General features: G+C 47.6%; 1 protein-coding gene across 3 annotated transcripts in view; it reads left to right on the top strand.

The window, feature by feature from the left end:
* The window catches only part of LOC147733351 (uncharacterized), a 679,639-nt gene that overhangs the window by 188,540 nt on the left and 469,319 nt on the right, over positions 1–21,780 (top strand). For all 3 annotated transcript variants that reach the window (XM_086957961.1, XM_086957959.1, XM_086957960.1), the window contains exon 2: positions 7,139–7,170. In XM_086957961.1, the coding sequence (XP_086814087.1) occupies positions 7,139–7,170 (32 nt within the window). The remainder of the gene's footprint in view (positions 1–7,138; positions 7,171–21,780) is intronic.

The following is a 21,780-nucleotide window of genomic DNA, read 5'->3' as shown; positions in this document are numbered from 1 at the left end:
CTTGACTCATCTGTAAAAATTCTTGGTAGAATCACCCTGGCTAGACTCCAGAATTGGGCGGAGGAAAATGAAATCATGAGCGACCTACAGTATGGATTCCAGAAGGGCATGGGAACTGTTGAACAATGTTTAAATTTAATGATAGTTCAGCAAAAGTATACGAGGGTTAAAGGTGAACGGTTATATCTCATGTTTGTTGACTTGTCGTCGGCATTTGATTGCGTGTCACATACCAAATTGTGGGATATTTTGAAAGGGCTGGGCGTGGAAAATTCGATCATCTGCTTTCTGAGAGAATTATACTCAGGAGCTACAGCCTCAGTCCGATATGGCCGTGGGGGAGAATGTACCAGGAAATTTGGAGTGGGACGCGGAGTACGCCAGGGGTGTGTTCTGGCCCCCTTTCTATTTCTCCTCTACATAAATGGACTTGAGCATCGTCTCCTGCAGGAGTGCAGGGATGTGCCTAGGGTGGGTAAGAGGCTGATCCCTGCACTCATGTACGCGGACGATGCCGTCTTAATGGCTCATACTCCCTTGGTCCTACAAAAACTGTTAATATCCTTTGAAAAGTTCATGTTGAGTTTAGATCTGAAAATTAATTGCAGTAAAACATACTCCATGAACTGTGGCACAAATCTGGGAAACAGATGAAAAGAATGTACATAAATAATGTTCCCTTGGAAAATACTACCTTTTCCCCTTACCTGGGTATTCTGTTCCATGAATCTGGGGGATGGACAAGTGCTGTAAAGGCCAGAATTCTTTTGTTCCAAAAAACAATAATGGCCATAAAGACTTTTATAAAAAAGCTGGGTAACAAGCCAATAAGAGAAATCTTGACTATATATAATGCCACATGTACTTCGGTTGCCCTGTATGGTGCGGGACTTTGAGGTTTTTCTAATATTGTATCATTACAACTAGCTGAAAATAAATTCTTGAGGGATGTCCTAGCAGTACCACAGAGTCTTTCGACATATATTTGTCATACTGAACTGGGTCAACCCTATATTTCAGATCTAATTAGAATACAACCCATCCTTTTGTGGCACAGGGTATGGACAACTAATGAATGTGTAGTCAATCGGGCTATGCTACAGGATATATTAAAAATGGAAAAGGTGGGTAGCGTTGATTGGCTAGATTATATTAAACATTTCATGATTGAAATTGGATGCCGAGAATACTATGAGGACCCACCATCAATGGGAAACATACCCAGAAAACTGTTGAAAAAACTGAGTATGGAATACCTTGATGACAAGAGAAGGCGAGTGGAAATGAGCAAAAAGACAGTTACCTCACACAATTTAATATTAACTGGTGTAAAAGTACAGCCCTATTTAACCCTGTTGATGTCTAATTATGACCGATTTCTCTTAACCCGCTTTAGACTAAATATTGTTTTCAGACTCTTGTCCTTACCAGAAATGAATTTATGGTCGCAAAATTTACCCACCTGCCCGTGTGATGATTCCTCACCCCAATCTGATATCCATATTTTATTTTTTTGTAAATTTTACATTATGCCTTGCAGGAAATTCATAATCCCATTTCTTAAAGACATGAATTTAAATAGATGTCGCCTAGCTTTTACAGAATGTCAGAGAATGGACACAGTTTTAACCGTTGTTGTACTTTTAAGCTTTTTTAAACATGTATTTAAATTACGAAAATCCATTGGTGCTAATGTAACATAATGAATTTGTTTATTTTTAAACTGACCTGTGTAAACGGTAATTTTAATGTTGTCGCTTTTATGGTTATTGATTTTAACCGAACAAAGTACTTTCTGAATCTGATAGATTGAACTTGTTGTATTGCTTGCTAAAGAGAAGCTAACATATATTTGAATTGACAAGCATAAGATCCATCATATGTAGGGGAAGGCAGCTATTGCTGCTCTGATGAGGAATTTCCGCATACCTGACATTTTCAAGCTGCCACTTGGAGGACTGATCGATCCATTGCTAAATTATTGTCTGGATTTAGACTCTGTAGCAGATACTCTGGTAGGTCAGGCTTCTCTTCCAAATCTGATTGCTTAGTTGTTCTCTGTAGCCATTAGCGCGTTTACAGTCGGGTTAGCTTTTTATGCTGTTCTACCTGGTATGAATATCTTAGCAAATCCATTGTGAAGAAACTGGATTTTCATCTTAGTTCTTCACCATGGGTATTATTCCTCATGATTCTTCCAGTTTTGAACTGTGCTGGCCATGATGTGATAGCGCAGTCATAGCTCTGCTTAGTTTTGTATCTCATTTTTTAGGATGAATCTTAAAGACTTCTTGGGGATATTTTGAAAGCTCATCAGAAAATGCATTCCACCCATTATAACCCACAGTTGTTTGCTTTCTATGAGCTGGCTTATTTGTTTTAGGCTATTCAGCTTGAGTTAGTCTCTCCCGTGGAGCATAGCCAGTTTACCAGCGCTCCATATATTCTTCCCAAGTGCTCACTTTCAGTTAACAGGCCTTTAAATTTTGTTTATATTTTGTCACATTTGCTGTGCATTTAGATACAAAGGTCAAATGTCAGGCGTCCGAGGGAGCTTAGTGTTTACTTTTCTGTCTCTGACTTCAAAGTGAGAGTATGTATGTGACAATCTAGTTCTCTACTGGGGCCGTAAAATTAATGTTTTTTTCCTAGCAGACAACAAAATGTAAATGTTTCAAAATTATCTGTTCAGATATTTCAGAAGATCACAATTAGGAAAGCACAAACTAACTCTTTTTTTGTAATTCTGAAGTATGATGGAAAAAAATATTTTAATACAATAAAAACAAATACACTAGGTGATGACATTTCCACTCATTATTATTTGTGCGGTGTATAGTTTTATCAGTAAATTTGTCTGTGCAAATGTATGGTCATTTCAATTCAAAAAGTGTTGTCTGTAATGGTAATGTACTACCACACAACACTGTACTCCACTCTAAGCTACTCTATGTCCCTCCATTCCCCTCCACTCTATGCTACGCCGCTTTGTGACACACCACTCCATTCTGTGTCACTCCATGCTACATCACTCTACGTTACTCCACTCCACGACACTCCACCCCACTCTTTGTTACTCCATTCAGCTACACTCCGCGCCACAGAATTGTACACCCCTCCACTCTAAAACTCTCTACAACATGCCACTCCATGATATGCTACTCTACTCTGCAACACCCCACTCCACTCTATCACATGCCACTCCACTGTACACCCCTCCCCTCTACGCCACCAATACTCTATGACACGACACACTATGCCATGTCACTACAGTCCACTCTACTTCACTCTGCGTAATTCTATGCCACTCCACTCTATGACACTTAACTCCGCTGTACGCTGTGCCACTCCACTCTACTCCACTCAGTGCCATTCCACTGTACGACACTTTGCTCCAATCTACACCACTACACTCTATCAGGCACATGCATCAATGTTGGCTTTTGCGATTCCTTAATTGCGATTTTTAAGGAATCACAATTAAGGAATCCCAAAAGCCTATGCATGTAGAAATCGCTTAAAAATAGCGATTTCTAAACATTCCTTAATTGCGACTTTCAAATTGCGAATCGCAATTAAGGAATACCTCCCCATTCATTCCTATGGGCCCAGAGGCCCATAGGAATGAATGGGAAGACTTTCTCAATTTGCGATTCTCAATTAGAGAATCGCAAATTGAGAATGCAATTTCAAGGGTGCCAGGGTGTCAAAAGGACACCCTGTTCCACCCCTGAAATTGATCTGTGCACATATGTTGCGCACACACATTCCCTAAGGGCATGTGTGTGGGCAACATGAAACTTTGAAAAATGCACAAAAGTGCATTTTTCAACGTTTTTGCAAATTACCATGAAGTTCAACTTCATGGTAATTTGCTCCGCCTATTTGCGAAATTGCAGATTTTTTTACTTTAATGCATTGCATTTAAGGAATCCCAAAATGCGATTACCCTAAATGCAATCGCAATTTGAGAACACGCAATTAATTGCGAATTCTCAAATTGCGAGGGCCTTGACCCTTGATGCATTGCAAAAGCTAATTTTGCGGTCGCAAACGGCCGATTTTTGCAATTCACACCGTTTGCGATCGCAAATGGCTTTAATGCATGTCCCTGTATGCCTTTATATTTGTCTCTTCGAAACTCTATACCCCTTCACCCCTCCACTCTATGACACTCTACTCCACTTTACTCTGTGACACTTTACTGCATGCTACGGCACTCCACTGTACTCCACTCCACTCTACAGCACTCCACACTATGCCACTTGGCTCAACAACACTTTATTCCACTCTACGCCACTCCACTATACTTCACTCGACAACACTCTGCACCCCTCCACTCTACTCCACTCTACAACACTCAGTGCAAATTCATGACACTACACAAAGCCCTGTATGCCACTCCATGTCACTTTACCCCACTCTGTGCACTGCTCTGCTCTACACCACTCCACGCCACTCCACAACACTCTGTGCCACTCCACTCTACGACACTGTACTCCACGACACTGTACAACACTTTACTTCTCTGTATGCCGCTCCTCTATGCTCCCTACTAAAACACTCTACACCACTCCACTCTATGACACTCTATGCCACTCCACTGTATGGCTTTTTACTATACTTTATGCTTCAGCACTCCACTTTCCTCCACTCGACAGCACTCCACTCTAGTCCACTCGGCTCTACGACACTTTGCTCCATTTTTCGCCATTCCACTCTATGCCACTCCACTATACTCCATTCTATGGCCCTCTACTCCCCTTCACTCTGAGACACTCTACTCCACTCCATGCTACTCCCCTCTACAACACTCTACTCCACTCAAGGTCAATCTATTACACTCTACTACACTCCAAGCAACTCCCTATATGCTACTTCACACAACTTTACTCTACTCTACACACTACTACACTCTACGTCACTCCACAACACAACACTGTACAGCACTCTACTACACTCAGTTTCAGTTTTTAGTTTCTACTACACTCTATGCCACTCCACTCTACAATACTACTCCACTGAACCCCACTCTGATCCACTCTACTCCACCCTATTCCATTCCACACAGATCTCCCTCGTGGACAGTGATTTATAACTACAAAGTCCTTAAACCGGCAGCCTACCTAGATTCTACCTTCTCTATCCACATAAAAAGACAACTGATGGCACTGCGGTTCAGGAAGTTCCCTACATTGGCTGATGCACCGCACTGGAAGTCAAAAGAATGCCGTCTTTACGGTTGTCAAAAAGAAGATTTTATTCATCTCATATGTCATTGTTAGAAACTGCAAACAGCACGAGCCACTTTGTTAAGGAGAGTTTTCTTGGATAGAAGAATAAGCTTTTGTAGAACTGCCTTCATTAGAGGACTGGATCCAACCGACTCTCAAATAAACTGTAAACTGATAACATTATTACGTGCTCATGACCAAGCACTGAAAGCAGAAGCACTTTAAGGAGGTAATCTTAAGAGGGAATGAATGGTATTTCCACTCGCCAATGTACAGAGGAGGAGACGATACAGGCAGTCATCTCCGATTACTCGAACTAATAAAGTATGCCCCCTTCAGTAGTATTGCCGATACAATTTGTTAGATATGGCACTAAGACTCACAGATGTAACTCTTGGCCAGATGGGAAGTGAATAATAGATTGACGCTGATAATGTTTACTTTTATCACATGCACTTTATTGGTACTTCTGCATGCTCCGCTGGTATAATAAGAGCAAAATTGATACTCATTACACACTGATTTTATACTTGCTGTTTTTTACACACTTTATGATTATTTTTATTATGTAAAATATTAACTTGTTTTAAACTTTTTAGTGAAGGATGTTGTATTATGCAAAATTGTTATGGTTTTAACTAACTATACAACAAACTAATAAAAATATTCCACTCCACTCTATTACACTTCACTCTACACACACTCCACTCTACTCCACTCCACTCTATGACAATCTACTCCACTCTGCGCTGCTGTACTCTGCTGTATGCCACTCCACTCTGTGCCCCGCCTCTCAATGCCACTCCACTCTACGGCATTCTTTACCACTCCATTCCATCCCACTCTACTCCATATTATGCAACTTCTTTTACGCTACTCCACGCCACTTTACTCCACTCTATGCGACTCCACTTCACTCTAGCCTATGACACTGTGCTCCATTCTGTGCGACTCCACTCAAAGCACTCTGCCCTACGACACTGTACTCTTCTTCACGACGCTCTACTCCACTCTGCTTTACTTTATGCCACTGCACTCTACGTCACTCTCTTCTACTCTATGCCCTTCCACTCTATGCTCCTCTGTGACACTCTACTCCCTCAATGATGCTCCACAACACTCTCCGCCACTCCTCTGTGCCACTCCACTCCACGACATTCCAGCACCCACACTGGTTTACAACGTGGCTCAAACACATTGGCAAAGCCTAAAGCTCTGGCATAGGCGAGACCAATTGGCTTTGCCACGGATTGCTTGCTTCTTTGTTTTTCAATGTGGTGACCCTGTGAAGGAGGCACCTCTGCTAGCTGTTCACTGCTAACCTTCCCCAGCAACTGATGATGACTGGGAGTGTAGAGTCCGCCGCTGATCCACAGATGCTGTAGCCCGTTAGTCGCCATCCACTTTCTGCACTATTTAGAGACTTCTACGTATAACATATATCATGTTTTAAGTATTATTGTTTTCTGTTTGAGGAATTAGCATTAGTGCTTTAGTGACTTTTCTACCAACCACTGGATATTTGACCACACAAAGCTCCCTCAAACACTTCCTTTTAGGGGCTAAACAAGTGCATACATTTTTACCCCTAAATCGTATATGAAACGTAACATTCCATATAAATGAGCTGCACTTACCAGCAACTCTCTCTTCTCATTCTATCTTATGTAATATTTGTACCATATTACTTATCACTTTGCTGCCTTCTCGCAAATGTTTCTTCGGTGTTCAGTGAAAATACCTGCTTGTCATAGTTTGCAGTAATATGGGGTTGATGACGAGATAGCTTGTTGATTGGACAGTTCACAAATGAGTAATAGAGGGGGAGAGAGAAAGAAGAAACATTCACTCGAAAGTAATTTTTTCCTCATTATAGTAATTCAAAGTATGTTTCTGTCTTTTAGGAATTCATGCATTCCTGACTCATAAACTCCAGGTAAATCTCTTTATTTGTTAATCAAATGCATATAGAGGTAGGTGTGCTTTACAGCATTCACATTTCATTTATGAATTCTTAAGCAGCAATTGTGATGCACTTCCTAATGAAACTCTTTTCAGTATATTTACTGGTTTATTTAATTACAAAATCTCCTAAGCCACAGCAATCAGAATAAAGAATGCAAAGCCTACTATTTATTTATGTTGAGGAATATCAGCTATCTCTGAAGGTGGTTGTCATAAAGCAATCATATCTGCACAGTAAATTCATCAATTTGTTTTTTATTGTTTCTTTCGTCAATATTTACTGATTTTGGTTAGCATCGGCTGGCTTCCGTTCTGTCTGGATGATCTAACTTAGTGTTAGGTCAGTGCATTTCATACCCAGTGTCTATTTTTTATAAGCTATGGCTGGGTGGGAATTTTTGCTTTATTTTATTGATCGTATTTTCTAAAGTGCACATCATTCTTAATTTCGATTCATAGGCTGGTGTGGGTGTTGCTGTGATGGCTCAGAGATTGCGGTGTACATTTGAGCTGTGCATAAAAAAATCTGCCATGCTGCCAATATGATTATTGGGAGACCATGGTCCCCCCAAGCACAAGAGACAGTTGACTTAAGTGAGCTGCACAGTCCACTAGGTTGGCCCACATTGAGGATGACCTTGTGTTAGCAACCTCTCATTCTGCAAAGCTCCAGGTCGAAATGAGTTTTAAAAAACGTATGCTTCCCAACTGACCGAGCCCTTAACAAAAGATTTAAATGTTTTCTTAACATCAGTAATAGTTCAGGGCCGGCTCTAGGCTCATGGTGGCCCTGTGCAGGGAGCGTTGGTGTGGGCCCCGGAAGAGGGGGTACGGGCGGGGTGGAGCTTAGGAAGGTGACAGTGAGATTTAATATTCGCCCAAGTTAATGTAGAGATCTTTGTTGTAATATTTTAGTAAGTCAGCATACTTAGGCAGCGCGAGCGGGGCGATAGGCATAAAATCATTTTACAGAAGAGCAAGTGCTCAAAATCGTGAGAATCTTAACGGTCCCTGTATTAAAAAAATGCACACATTAAAAAACAGCACTTGTACCTATTGTCGAGAATGTAGCCGGCCATCAACCTGAATGACACTTTCACTTTCGGGGCAAAGCTGTAGGTCACTCTTACCCTGGCACAATGGCCTGCATAAGCGACTTGCAAGGAGCGCGCCGCTGCCTTTGCTTTTGCGCTGTCCAGCATGATCTTGACTGTGCAGTCTCTCGGCAGGCGGGCAGCAGCTGGCACACTGCAGTACTGCAATAATATGTTGGAGATGAACGAATCGATCTCCGATTTCACTTCGCAATGTGGAAAGGCTGCCTGCACCCTCATGATCTAGGGACGAGATGCCCACTTCCACCTCGAGCAGGCCCATTAGCGGTGCCTTAAGCGTATGTATCTCCTCCTTTTTGCGCCAGAATTTGGAAAGGACAGTACTACTACTCCAGGGTCACTCACTCAGTCAGAGCCAGTGACACCCTGTTCCCATGGATAAGAAGCCAAGTAAATGATCACACACTGCTACTGGTCATGGGTGGATATTTGGGAGGGCAGCCTGGAGGCTCCACGTGCCACCTTCATTCAGGTCGCTTTCTACACAGATGTAAAATGGGGAACATTTATATCATGATGTTAATATGCTCCGGGATTTTGTTGTTACCATATGACCACAAAGCTGTCCCTTCCTTGCCACAGACCGTAAAGTTATTCTACATCATGAACATAGACTCACAAAAATAGCAGCAGACGTGACATCACACACCCTTTGTCACCATGATGACATCAGAGGAAAGTGACATGAAGTATTCTATGGCCGATTCACACAGCAGAGCCACGCTTCTTACCACCGACAGCACAGCCACGCCTCTTACCACAGACACCAGAACTATGCCTTTCACTTCAGAGACCAGAGCTATCTGGTGCCTGGCACAGTCGGGTGATTGTGAACAGAGAGATTCTGAAGGGTCTCTTGCAGCCCCCTATAGTTCCGGAGCGGAGTGAAGGCCGCCAGGCGCTTTGTTTCTGCACTCACTACTCAGCGTCCGGCCTCGCGCTGCGGCGGGCCTCAGCTCGGGCCGGCCGCTGCTGACATTCAAGCCAAGATCATGTGAAACCCACACACCTTCCAGGTTCACGGCGTTGACGCAGTCAGTCAGACTAGTCAGTGACACTGACACTGCAGAATCAGAATCGACTCTACATTCAGAGAGATCATTCTGCCCGTAACCCACCACGCGCCAGGTGCGTTTAATATTACTTCTTCATTTACCTTATTCTGAGCTCAGCAGCTTTATAGGAGGACCAGTGCCACCACCACCACATAAATGGCTGCAGAGTCTCACATACGCGTCGCCACCACAACGCACGGAAAGCCTGCACTGTCTGCAGATCACTCTATCCTTGGCTTCCGCCCGGCGTCTGTGCCAGCCGCAACCTTCATGAAACACCCCGGCGCCCCTGCTGCCCAATCAGGAACGAGGAAGGAACAGAGGTCTCGGTGCGGAGCCACTGCGTGACTGCCAGAGCAGAGGCCAGGGTCAAGTGAAAGGGGGGAGGAGAGGAGGGGGGGGGGGGGGGGGGGGGGGGGGGTGACTCAGGCTTTGGTTGGAACTGGAAGTAAAAAGCCGGGGTCGGAGGCCGCCAAAATCCTGCCAGGGGGCGCCAGTGTTACTAATAAAACCACACAAGACACAAACGATAGAGAACTGTGGTGTTTTAGAGAATGTTTATATCATTTGTGCTTCACCAAGTGAAGGGTCTTGATTGGTTTTGTTTGTATTGAAATCGTTGTTTCTACCACACTTCTGAACTACAAAAGATGTGCCTCATTTGTCCTTTCCTAATTGCAGACAGATTTTGAAATATGAGTAGAGTTAATTTACGAGTATTTAGATTTTCTGTGCACCTGGGAAAGAAATACACATTCAGCAGCCTTTCCATTCACCCAGTGAGACTGCCACACAGTTCACTTCACAAAATCCTCTCACTTTGCAGCCAGAGAAAGAAAACGAAACACTAGTCTCCCTGTTAAAAGAGTAAGCAGCAGTTTGCCAGAAGACAACGCCTGACATTTGACTCCTGTCTTCGAAGCCACCGCAAAGATGGCAAGATAACATCAAAATGTAAAGGCCTCTTCATTGTTCATTGCCTTCTGAACTCCAGCACGAATATTGTATGATTAGTATGGTATCCGATCCGATCCTTGTCGTCGTGGCGGCCCCTAGGGTTTGGCGGCCCTGTGCAGGTGCACACTTTGCACATGCCTAAGGCCGGCCCTGAATAGTTACTAATATGATGCTGGGTCCCACCTTAACCTGCTTCTAAAACCTGATAAGCCACCAATGTTATGCTCTTCAATAAATTGCTAGCCGTGGTCCCAAAGTACCACCGCCAAAGGTCTGGAGGCAGATCATTAGCTTTTCTGGGCGCCTTTGCATGGAACCGGCTCCTGATGGAGCTACGCTTGGTTTATCGATTCAAGAACAACATGAAAAGGGGAGTTTCCAATCTTTAAAGGGACCAAAGGGTTCCAGCACTAAATAAGGGACGCCCACAGAACTGCTCGAGATTCTCAAAATTTAGATCATTTATTTATATTCATAGAAAAATAACACATTATAGTTAATTCAATATAACATACATTGTTTAATAAATAGGGATCAAAAAAAATATATAACATAAGCCCAAGGGACACAGAGAACACTAAAAATTGGCACACAAATCACGCACTCATTCTATCAAAGACTGACTCATTCCCAAACCATAAACATCCATACTCTACTCAATCAACAACCACATATCATCAAACAAACACTGAAAAGTGCCGACGCGCGTTTCGGAACCGTGCCAATATGGGGAATTCCTTCATCAGGGCGCATAACATAGGAGACACAGTTCATTTAGGTCTCAATAGAGATCCTATAGCAGCATGATGGAGGACAGGTCCCAGAGGGTACATGAGGGCAAAAGGAGCATATCTGTGGGCGAAAGAGACAATTTTAGAAAACACATTTAATGTAAAGCCAACAGTGCCAAGGAATTGGTAACAAGAAGGAGGGAGGAGCAAGACAAGATGAACACATGCACATTCATGCCAACCGTCCAGTAAAATTAGTCTAGAAAGAAATGAAAGAACCAGATTTAAAGAGCCAAAGACACCCAACGTTCACACACTGGATACAACCAAAACCAAAGGTGAGAGGGCGTGGCCAAGGCGGCAAGCATGGCAGACGTAGCCTAAGAGAGCTCCGTTCCGCCGGCAAAATATCCGTTGATTATCCTGCGTCTCCCCGACCCAGAGACGTCAAAACGGTGTAAACAGCTATCGGAGGCGACAGTAGAGCCCCGGCGGCGATTTGAGCGACATCGACACCTGAACAACGGCGGTCTGGGCCCTGAGGCGGCGAGGCCTCCTTCACACACAGAAGCTGGGACCTCGAGTTTGGTGAGCCCGGGCGGAAGTGCGGTGACGCCGGGGCCGGCGAGGAGCAGTGGGCTGGATCTCACCTCTGGATAGCAGTGGCCCGGGGCGATCAAACAGTGCGGCACAGAGGTGACAGCAGAATCTACAGCATCGCTGCAGAATCGAACCACCGGAGGCTGCGGGGTAAGCTGGAGACAGAAGGCGCGCGGGGGAGACCGGGCTGATCCCACTCGGCGGTCGTATCGGACCGCGGGGGACTGGTGGGCTGTAAGCGCTGAGGGACATTTATCCTTCCCCCCCCCCCACGCCCTTCAACGGGTATTTGAAGGCAGAAGCGGCGCTGCTCGCGGCTGAGGCTGGTGGCTCGTGGCAGGACCGGCTGGGGTCCGAGTAAAATTACGCTCCACACACAGCGCGCCGCTAAATGCCCCCCGTTTGGCGGTTAGATCGGACCGCAGGGAAGGCCTTCGAGGACGGGGTGCCTGGGAATCAAGAACTGGGCCCTGGGCGGTGACGGACTGGCGGTGGTGCGGAGGTGAGCAGAGGTGGAGGCGGGCCGCCCCTCGCGTGCCCTGGAGTTAACCGCGCATATGAGGCCTCGGGGACTCGCAGGGGGGATCTTCTGTGGAGCAGCGATCGCATCTCTGGAGTGGCTCCTGAACTGAGGTGGAACATTTATATCTTTGGCATTAGAGATGGAGTGCCTGAGCACGGCGAGGATGGATGGGGCACCGCGGCTTTGGAGTGAGGGGACGAGATAATACAGGCAGCCATACAGATTGCTCGAGAAGTGGAAGATAAATTCCCCAGCACCCGGGAGAGCGGGGAAGACCCTGACACAGATCCACATCCGAGGAGGCGAGTGCAGCCGTCCAACACCCCCACAGTAACTTGGACTCTGTACCCATGTCCGTAGACCGCCATGATGAGGGGCGGCAACAGTGGCGGCGCCACGAAACAAGGATCAATTGACAAGTTTACAGGGCCGAATTGAGGGGCAGGGGCCTCGGGGGTCCACCAGGTGCCGGGACCGGACAATGCAGCCCTCATGGCGGCGATAACGCAATCTAGAGACATGCTGGATGCAAAAAGTGGGGCAGTTGGAGCGGATGTTACTCTGCTACGCCAGGATTTTCGAAATGCCGTGGCCCACATTACTGAGACTGAGACCAGAATCACGGGTGTGGAGGATGACGTGGCGACCCTAAAAAAGATAGTAGCCAACATGGAAGGGATTCAAAAGGGTCTTGGACTTCGAGCTGAGGATGTGGAATGGCGTGCTCGGCGAAACAACCTGCGGTTTGTGGCTAAGGCGCGTTTGAGAGGCCTCAATATCCAATATGCCTTGCTCTACCCTGCCCGCCTACGTGTGGTTTTCCAGTCCCGGACCCAATTCCTTAATACTCCGGAAGATGTCTTCACCTGGACAGACGAGACGGTCCGGATCAGAGTACATACCCCTCCGGGGCGTGACTCTGACTCATCCTCCACAGCGGGACCCCCGAGGCCCACCCTGGCGATCGCGGAGCAGGAGCAACTGGAGGTCGCGTTCTAGGAAGAACCCTCCTCCCAATGATGGGGCCGCAGAGGCAACCGAAGCTACTGACACTCAGACTCCGGAAGCATGAGGCCCTATGTCACTCTGCAGATTTCTGGCATGGGCCCTGAGGAGTGGCTAGAGGGTCGCGATCACCTCGTGGGCGAAGAAAACTCTTGGGATTCACCACCTGAGACTCTTGACAAACAGTAATTGTATAGCTAAGGGACGTGGGTTGGGGGATGTTAAAGGGAGGGCAAACACAACCCCTCAGTTTAGCGGAGTTTGTTTAGTGGGGGTAAGTTGGGATTGAGAGGGTAGTTCATGGGGATCCATTGGGATAGTGGGTCTCCGACCTCCCGTTGGGGGCCGGGGATGATCTATACCGCGACAGGTACTTCAATGTTGCTGAGGTATTGGGGGGGGGAGTTGCAGGGGCGGTTTGGGGCAAGGGGAGGGCTGAGGGGCTAGTTGGGAGGAATTGGGTAGCCGGGAGTGAGTTGAGGGGGGGATTGGAGGGGGGGGGGAAGATTTCAACTGCACAGTGTCCATTCAAGTTCTATTGAAGCGTGGTGTGTGTGTGTGTGGTCTCTGACGCCCGGGCCATTGACCTTTCTGCCCATAGATGGCGGTTGACACCCCGAGACAGGCCTTCAGAGGGCATTGATGCGCATTGTGAGCTGGAATGTACGGGGGATGCTGGATAAAATAAAGAGGGGTGCAGTCCTGCAGCTAGGGAAGAAAGAAAAGGCAGATGTACTACTTTTGCAGGAGACTCACCTCCTGGGCACCAAGACCCTTAGCTTACAACGTTACGGATATCAGCAAGTATTTCATGCTGGTTTTGTGAGGGGATCCAGAGGGGTAGCTGTCTTGGTACACCATAGGTTGTCCTATGTTCATGAGACACAATGGGTTGACGTGCAAGGCAGGTTTGTGTTTGTCAAGGGAAGGATAGGTGCTGAGCCGATAGTCTTCGGGAGTGTGTATGCCCCACCTCCACTGCAAGGAGCCCTTATAGAAAAGCTGTTTGGTGTATGGGCCGAGATACCAGATGTTATGGCGGTTGTGGGCGGCGACTGGAATGATGTAATGAATGGACGGATGGATCGTCACAGGCTGGGGGGATATCTGCCAGTGGACGCACCCACTAAATTGAGTGGCATGGTGAGAGGGATGGGTTGGGCTGATGCATGGCGATACCAACATCCCCAAAGACGTGAATACACCTACGTTTCGGCAGTACATAAGTCCTTCTCCAGGATAGATTATTTGTTTGTTCCCCACACCTGGATTGGGAGGGTGGACTCCACTTCCATGTTGCCACTCGGCCTGTCGGATCACTCCCCGACAACGATAGACTTACATCTCGATAGGAGGCGGCAACCATTTCGGTGGCACCTTTCCACGTGGCATTTGCAACAAGACAGTTATCAGACTCACATGAGGGAGGCCATTGCTCACTACTGGGACGATAATGACAGGTCCGATACTGACAACATGACCCTCTGGGAGGCTCTGAAGCCCACGCTCCGCAGGGTGGATATTGCCTGGTGTGCAGCGGCCCGTAGGAAACGTGGGGAAGATATAGTGAAAGCGGCGGGTCGGGTCGTAGACCTAGAAGAGAGATGCCACACCGGAGGGGATGCGGAAGATGTTGGACAGTTGCTACTGACGCAACAGACATATGCCTCTCTGCTACTAGAAGAGGCTCGACAGCTGTGGCTGGCAACACAGAGTAGAATTTACCAGTGGGGCGATAAATCCAGCACTATGCTATATAGGCTTTGCCAGAGTACTTTCCATGCACAGTCCCTACCGGGTCTTCGAGATGGGGCAGGGGCGTCCATGACGACCCCGGCATATCTAGCAGCCAGCTTTGCACAGTACTATGCGTCCCAATATGCAAATTCCTTGCAGACCTCCCGCCATGAGCGATCTCAGTTGAGGGACGTGCTCCTCTTGAGCTTCCTCTGTCGGCTCAGGAGCTAGGCACAGCCCTCGGAGAGCTAAATGTTGGTAAGGCCCCCGGACCCAACGGGTTCCCGTGTGAATTTTTAAAGAAATTTCACCTCCAACTAGGGATGTACTATAAAAGGGCACTGGAGGCGGCCAGAGAGTGTGGCCGACTCCTGACGGACTGGCGACATGCCGAAATTGTGGTCTTCTGTAAACCAGGGAGGCCCCCTGAGCAACACGAATCTTATAGGCCAATATCGCTCTTGAATATCAAAGCGAACATACTGGCGAAGGCAGTAGCCAATCGTCTCCTCCCATATATTACTGACCTTGTCCACCCAGATCAGGCCGGGTTTATGCCCCACAGAGCAACAAGACACAATATTAGACGCGCACAGGTGGCAGTGGAGGCGGCCCTGGCGGCAGGGATCCCGGCGGCACTTCTATTGGCTGACATAGATAGGGCCTTTGACTCGTTAAGTTGGGTCTACCTCCGCGCGCTCCTGTCCCACCTGAACCTCGGGCCCCACTTCCTATCGTATCTGCAGCTGCTCTACACGGATCTGACGGCATCGGTGAGAGTGGCCGGGGCGGTGTCTGATCCCTTCTCTATAGGCCGGGGCACCAGACAGGGATGCCCCCTATCGCCATATTTATTTGCCCTGGCCATGGAGCCGTTTGAAGCGTGGGTGCGGGTGGACGCACAAATGCGAGGCATCGAGAGGGAGGCGGGACCATCTGATAGAATCCCATTTTATACTGATGACGTCCTATTTTTCCTTACAGACCTGAATAGATCCGGGCCGAGGGTTCTTGACATCATGCGAATATTTGGGGAGGTGTCGGGCCTTCATTTGAACTTACGGAAGTCCGTGTTATGGGTGTTGGGGGAGCGCGGAGGCCTTAAATACCTGGGTGTATTCCTGACAGACCTGCATGGGGTCTCCTGGACGCGCAATGTTGTGCCTGTCTGGGACCGAGTCCGATCAGACATGAAAACATGGTTCCGCATGCCCCTGAACGTGTACGGCCGCTCGGCCATATTTAAGATGGTGGCCCTCCCGCGTCTACTATACCAATTGCAAAATCATCCTTATCCTATTTCACCCGAGTGGTTCAAACAGGTGGATTCGGCGCTAAGCCAATTTCTCTGGGCTGGGGGGGCGGTGAGAGTAGCACTCCGCACATGTTTCCTCTCCACGCATTGTGGTGGCCTGGCAACGTCGGACATTCTGTCCTATTATCAGGCATCTCACTTATTGGTACTGAATGAATGGTGGTAGGGGGACTGGGGAGACCCGGCCTATGCTCTGGAGAGACACCTGATGGACCCAGACACGCTACACACTATACTTTACTCAGCGGCTAAGAGAAAGAGGCTCCCAGTAGTTACTCAAGTGGTGTTCCGCATATGGTGCGGGGCACTACACCGTATAGGGTGGTGGAACAGACTGACGAGGGAAACTCCATTATGGCAGAATGGGCAGTTGCCGGCGCTGGCGTCCCTGCAGGGGTTCCGTGGCTGGGATGCGATTGGCATATCGGCCTTGGGCCATGTAATGAAGGGCACGACCCTTAAATCGTTCCAGGAGTTGCGGGAGGAATACGATATGCTCCGAACCCAGTTCTTTAAATACTTGCAGTTCCGCCACGCTATAACACCCACCTTGAACGGCCTGGACTCATTGCCCGAATTCAGCCCATTGGAAGCTAAGGTGTTCATGGGGGAATTGGAAAGTAAGAAAATATCGAGTATCTACCAGACGCTGGTTACGCATTGCTCCTCTTCCCTAGACAAACTGCGGACTAAATGGGAGGGAGACATAGATGCACTAGAGGAGGAAGACTGGAACGAAGCCCTTGAGGCTCCAAGGGCGGTACGCCTGCGATTTATTCAGTTCTAATATCTGCATAGAGCCTATTTTACTAGGGAACGGCTATGGAAGGCTGGCTTGATTGCGTCTCCTGATTGCTTGAGGTGTGGTCGAGAGGTGGGTACTTTTGTACATACGGTATGGTCGTGCGATGGGCTGAGGAGGTTTTGGTCGGGTGTGTGGGACTGCCTGTCTGAGGTGTTGGGCAGGGAGCTCCCCCGCTCCCCACAGCTGGGGCTTCTCCATGTCCTGGAACAAGTGGGGGGAAACATCTACAAACGGCATTTGCTGCTTCTGGGCCTTACAGTGGCCAAGAGTGATGTGGCTCGAGCCTGGAAAGACCCCTGGGCCCCCCTGGTGGGAGTGTGGAAAAGGGGATTGGATTTTTACATGGGACTGGAACGCCCGATCTTTGAGGCCAGGGGCTGCCCTCGAAAACATTATAAAATATGGAAGAGATGGACAGACTATAGAGGACTGTGGTTGGAACCGCCAGTGCAACATGATGCTGATGCAGGACAATTGAACGTAGATCCCGGGTGAAGAGGAGTACACACTGAATGTTTCTTGACATGCTTTTTGTTTGTAGACTAAGTAGATGCTGTGCAGGGGGCTGAGGGGGGGATCCGGGCAGGGGGAGTGGGAGGGAGATGTGAAGGGGGACATAGGAATGTTACGTTATTTCAAACTGTTGCTTGAATTGCCTATATATGATTATTATTCTAATGCTCACAGCTTCTCCGGTGCCCGGAGTGCTGTGCTTTTCTTGCAATCTCTCAACAACACAATAAAATTTTGTTCTGAAAAAAACAAAGGTGAGGATCGAGAATTAGAATCACCAGAGATTCTGTGAGAGCAAATAGATAGATTCCATCCCAAGACAAATTGAAAATACAGTCAGGCATACCCAATATTTTACGAAATGAACTGCTCAAAGTCACTAAACAGCTCATGGGCAATATGCGGACCGGGGGATCCACGGTCTCCAGTACCAGGCGGCAATACAGATATAGAGATGGCTGCACCAAAAAATTACTCTGAGAAAAGTAAAATAATTTGTTTTAAAAGAAAAGATCCAAGAACATGAATCTCTGAAGCAGAACAAAGAAGAATTACTAAAGGCTGTACTATAGAGTCAACCCCAATCATCAATTAAAAAATATTGTGCCTGGATCAAATATAGCATTCGTTAAGGGCTGAGCAAATTGATAGAAATGCCTTCATATTGGTGGCCCAGACTAGCCGCTGAAAAAGGGATGTACCCTGCTCATAATCAAAAGAGAATAAAGAGCAACGTAACACTCACTGAGCAATAATAGCAGGCTGAAAAAAGGCGGGTCTGGGTCAAACAGCTTTCCCGATGCACAGCGTCCAAGAAATGACCAGGAAGTGAGGTCAAAGGCAGAGGCATCAAGATACACCAATATTATTCTAAAGGACGATCAGAGAAGCATAGATTAGATCCAAAAGAAAAGCAGAGGGGATATTATCTCGTAACTCTGGCACAGAGCCTAAGCATTCGAGGAGCAAAAAAGGTTTGCATTGATCAGAGGCACCGTATATAGGCAGAATAAAGATATAAAACATCCGCGAAAGGCAGTAACCTAAATCATGCCAATAGATTTCGGACAAAACATGTAAGACTATTGGAAAAACCTAGCCCCTAGGATATGCAAGACTATTAAAAAACCTGGCCCCCAGAATGCGCGAAATAAGGGTACTAAAGGAATTGGGCGAGATATGGCTACAGAGATAAAGAACATAAAATTAGATACATGGGGCATGCCTATAACGAAGTAATGATTAGAGCCAAGATTTTACGGCAGCAGATAGCCAATACGTGAAGAGAAAATTCCAAATAATTACAGCACAAAGAGAGAGAAAAAAAAAATTAGTACATGAAATAAACGAAAAGCAACCCGATAGTGCAAGCCGGTTCCAAAGAATTACAGTCCGCCTACCTCGACGAAGATCCTTCCCACGAATCGAAAGGGGGTCTGCCGCCCAGCCCGCCGGGAGCACGCCAAGACGACAACTGTGCATGTAGTCAAGTTTAAATATATTTGGTTGGGCGCAGAAATACTGAACACCTGTGTGGGGAGCCGGAACACAGAGGTACGTGTCAGGAAACTAGACCGTGAGACCCAATAGTGTACCAGGAATAAAAATAGACGCCATCTTGAAACAAGCGGAAGTGTTCCTGGACATCGAGACACTAGACCGCAAAATTCAATCATATATCAGGCAAGAGATTGGCTGCCATTTTGTGAATACGGGGGGATTCGGACAATCACTCAGGTCCGAAAAAATACATACAGGACCTATCCGAGATATTTGAAAGAACAAATAATAACGGAGACTCGTGACCAATGTGCACAAAAAAGCTGACACATGACTAAGGATTAATGTAGATGTGAATAATACAATTGCGACGAAGCATAAAGAAAATTGAATAAACAGTAAAATAAATGAAATTCATTGGGAGGAAAACAGACAGAATGGCACAAGGCAGTCTGTTAAAACACTCTAACACATCCAAAAACCGTAATTACAAACAGCCACACAATTCTCGAACCACAACTGTACGAGACTCGGCTAAAGAAGATTAAACAGAAAGGCTATACACCATCAGAGAATAATTGGATCAGGGTGCACAGACCAAGATCAAAGAATGGCATTTTCCCACGGAATCTGCTCGTTCAACCCCGTGACAGCCGTCTCCAGGGTGAAAATCCAAAAGACTTCTCTTTTGCCTCGAAGGGCATCAGTGTTACCATCTTTAGGGTTATGGATATGTTCAAGGATAAGCCATTTGAGATCCTCAACACGGTGTCCCATGGCTGTCCAATGTGTAACCAATACAACCTTTGGGTAAGCGCTTTTCCCTCCTTACAGGTCTCTAACTCCCAGTGGCCAACATTATTTCCCTACAGGGTCAACCCCTTACCGCTTCACTCCTGGAAGCATTGGCTGCAAAATCTAAGCATAAGAACGCTTACTTACGCCCCATCACACTTTGTACCTCATGCATATGTGTGATACTCGTGTTTTAGCGACACCACCCCCAATTATTTGCGATTCTCACCATAATGGTACCACCAGTGCCATTACACTTTTGCCGACTGTTGTCTACCCACTGTGCACTGTGGATTCGGCTTTCTATGTATATGACTGTGTGGCGAAGACGCCAATTTGACTCTCCTTTCTTTACATGTTTTGTCCATGTCTTCTATGTTGTCGATACAGGCATATATGAGAAGGGAATCCCCTCTCACACTTAGAGAAACACCTTAGCGAGTGTAACACATAGCCTGGGTTACACTCCTTTTTAACTTGCACTACACACTATTCTAAAAGGTCCTGAGGAAAGCCAGATTTAATTTAAGGCACTGGCTGAAACATGTCGACCAACTGATGGATGTAGGGGGTAGTAACTCGCCACCCTTAAACATCCCCAAGCCTTATTTTAACCGCTGACGGGGGCCCAGTTATTAAAAATGTAATGTTCGAGGCATGTGGGATGCTGAATTCATATCTGTGCATAGATCGCCGCCTAGTGTTGGGTCCGGATGATTGCACATTGTTGTCCTGGAAGAGTCTTCGAAGTATCACGAGATAGGTGGCTCCTCCCCTGGACTACAGTGCGCATGGGCATCGCCTCCATCCCCAGATTGTTTCTTTCCGCCATTGGGTTCGGATGTGCGTCGGTTCCCTCTGTCGGAACCGATAGTTGTTTAACTCATTTAACTCGAGACCAAAAGGTCTTTAGGCTTGGCGCCGGTATAGTTCTCGTTCGGGTTTACTGTTTCTCCAGCTCCGAACTATCGCTGCCCTTCCGCGTGCTCTCGGCGCGGACGGGCCCATACGACGCTCAGGCCATGGAACGGACTCCGTTTAAACGGTGCCCGGTTTGCAACGCGAAGTACTCGCACCTCGACGTGCACCCAGTGTGCAACACCTGTCTGTCGCCGGACCACAACGAGGCCAGGTGTATGGCCTGCTCGAAGTTCCGGTGCAAGAAGACCCTCAAGATTCGTCGGGCTGCGAGACTCCAGGCCAAACTGTCTGCGCCCCCGCCGGACAACATCTTCGAGGAAGACGTCGGAGACGACGATGTCCAGCAGGTTTCGGACTCTAGCCCTGCGTCCGAGGGGGAGGCCTACGACGCAGGGGACGAGGAGTTTGGCGAAGCCGACGACGAGGTAGGGGACGACGATACGGCCTTTGCCACCGTGGGGGACAGCTCTGAGGACGAGCACCCCCGGACTGACTCAGGGGTTGACCCCCTTCCTACGGCCCAGGTCGAGGGATCGCCTTCGGGCCTTACCCAAGATCCTGTTCTAAGTCCAGCAGCCCCGCCAACGAGCCCGGCCACGGACGTTTTAGAGGTGCCGCTCACTTTTTCAAAACCGAAAGTGAAGCCATCGGGTTCAACAGCTACGGCTTCGAAACCGAAAGTGAAAGCCGTACAGAAGGCTTTGGAGGCGTCAAAACCAAAGAAATCCAAAATGGGCGACATGGGCGGCCCAGCCAATATGGCCGACCCGAAGTCATCTGGGTCGGGGCAGAAAGCAAAGCCGGCCGACGCGGCTGCATCGGCGCCGAAGGTGGTCGCGGTCGACGACCCAAAGAAGGCTTCGAAGAAGCGTCAAGGTGAACCCAAGACTCAGGCTTCCCCGGCACCGGCCGCCGGAGCCAAGGAGGGTACCGCGTCGACTCCGAAAACTCTGCCTCTCGCCGACACAACTCCCGAATCGGGGAAATCTGGCGAAACGGTCGCTCCCTC

The sequence above is a fragment of the Lissotriton vulgaris genome, chromosome 2_1, assembly GCF_964263255.1.
Source record: "Lissotriton vulgaris chromosome 2_1, aLisVul1.2, whole genome shotgun sequence".
Taxonomy (NCBI): domain Eukaryota; kingdom Metazoa; phylum Chordata; class Amphibia; order Caudata; family Salamandridae; genus Lissotriton; species Lissotriton vulgaris.
The sequence above is the reverse complement of the archived record's forward strand: the minus strand, read 5'-3'. Positions and strand labels throughout refer to the sequence as shown.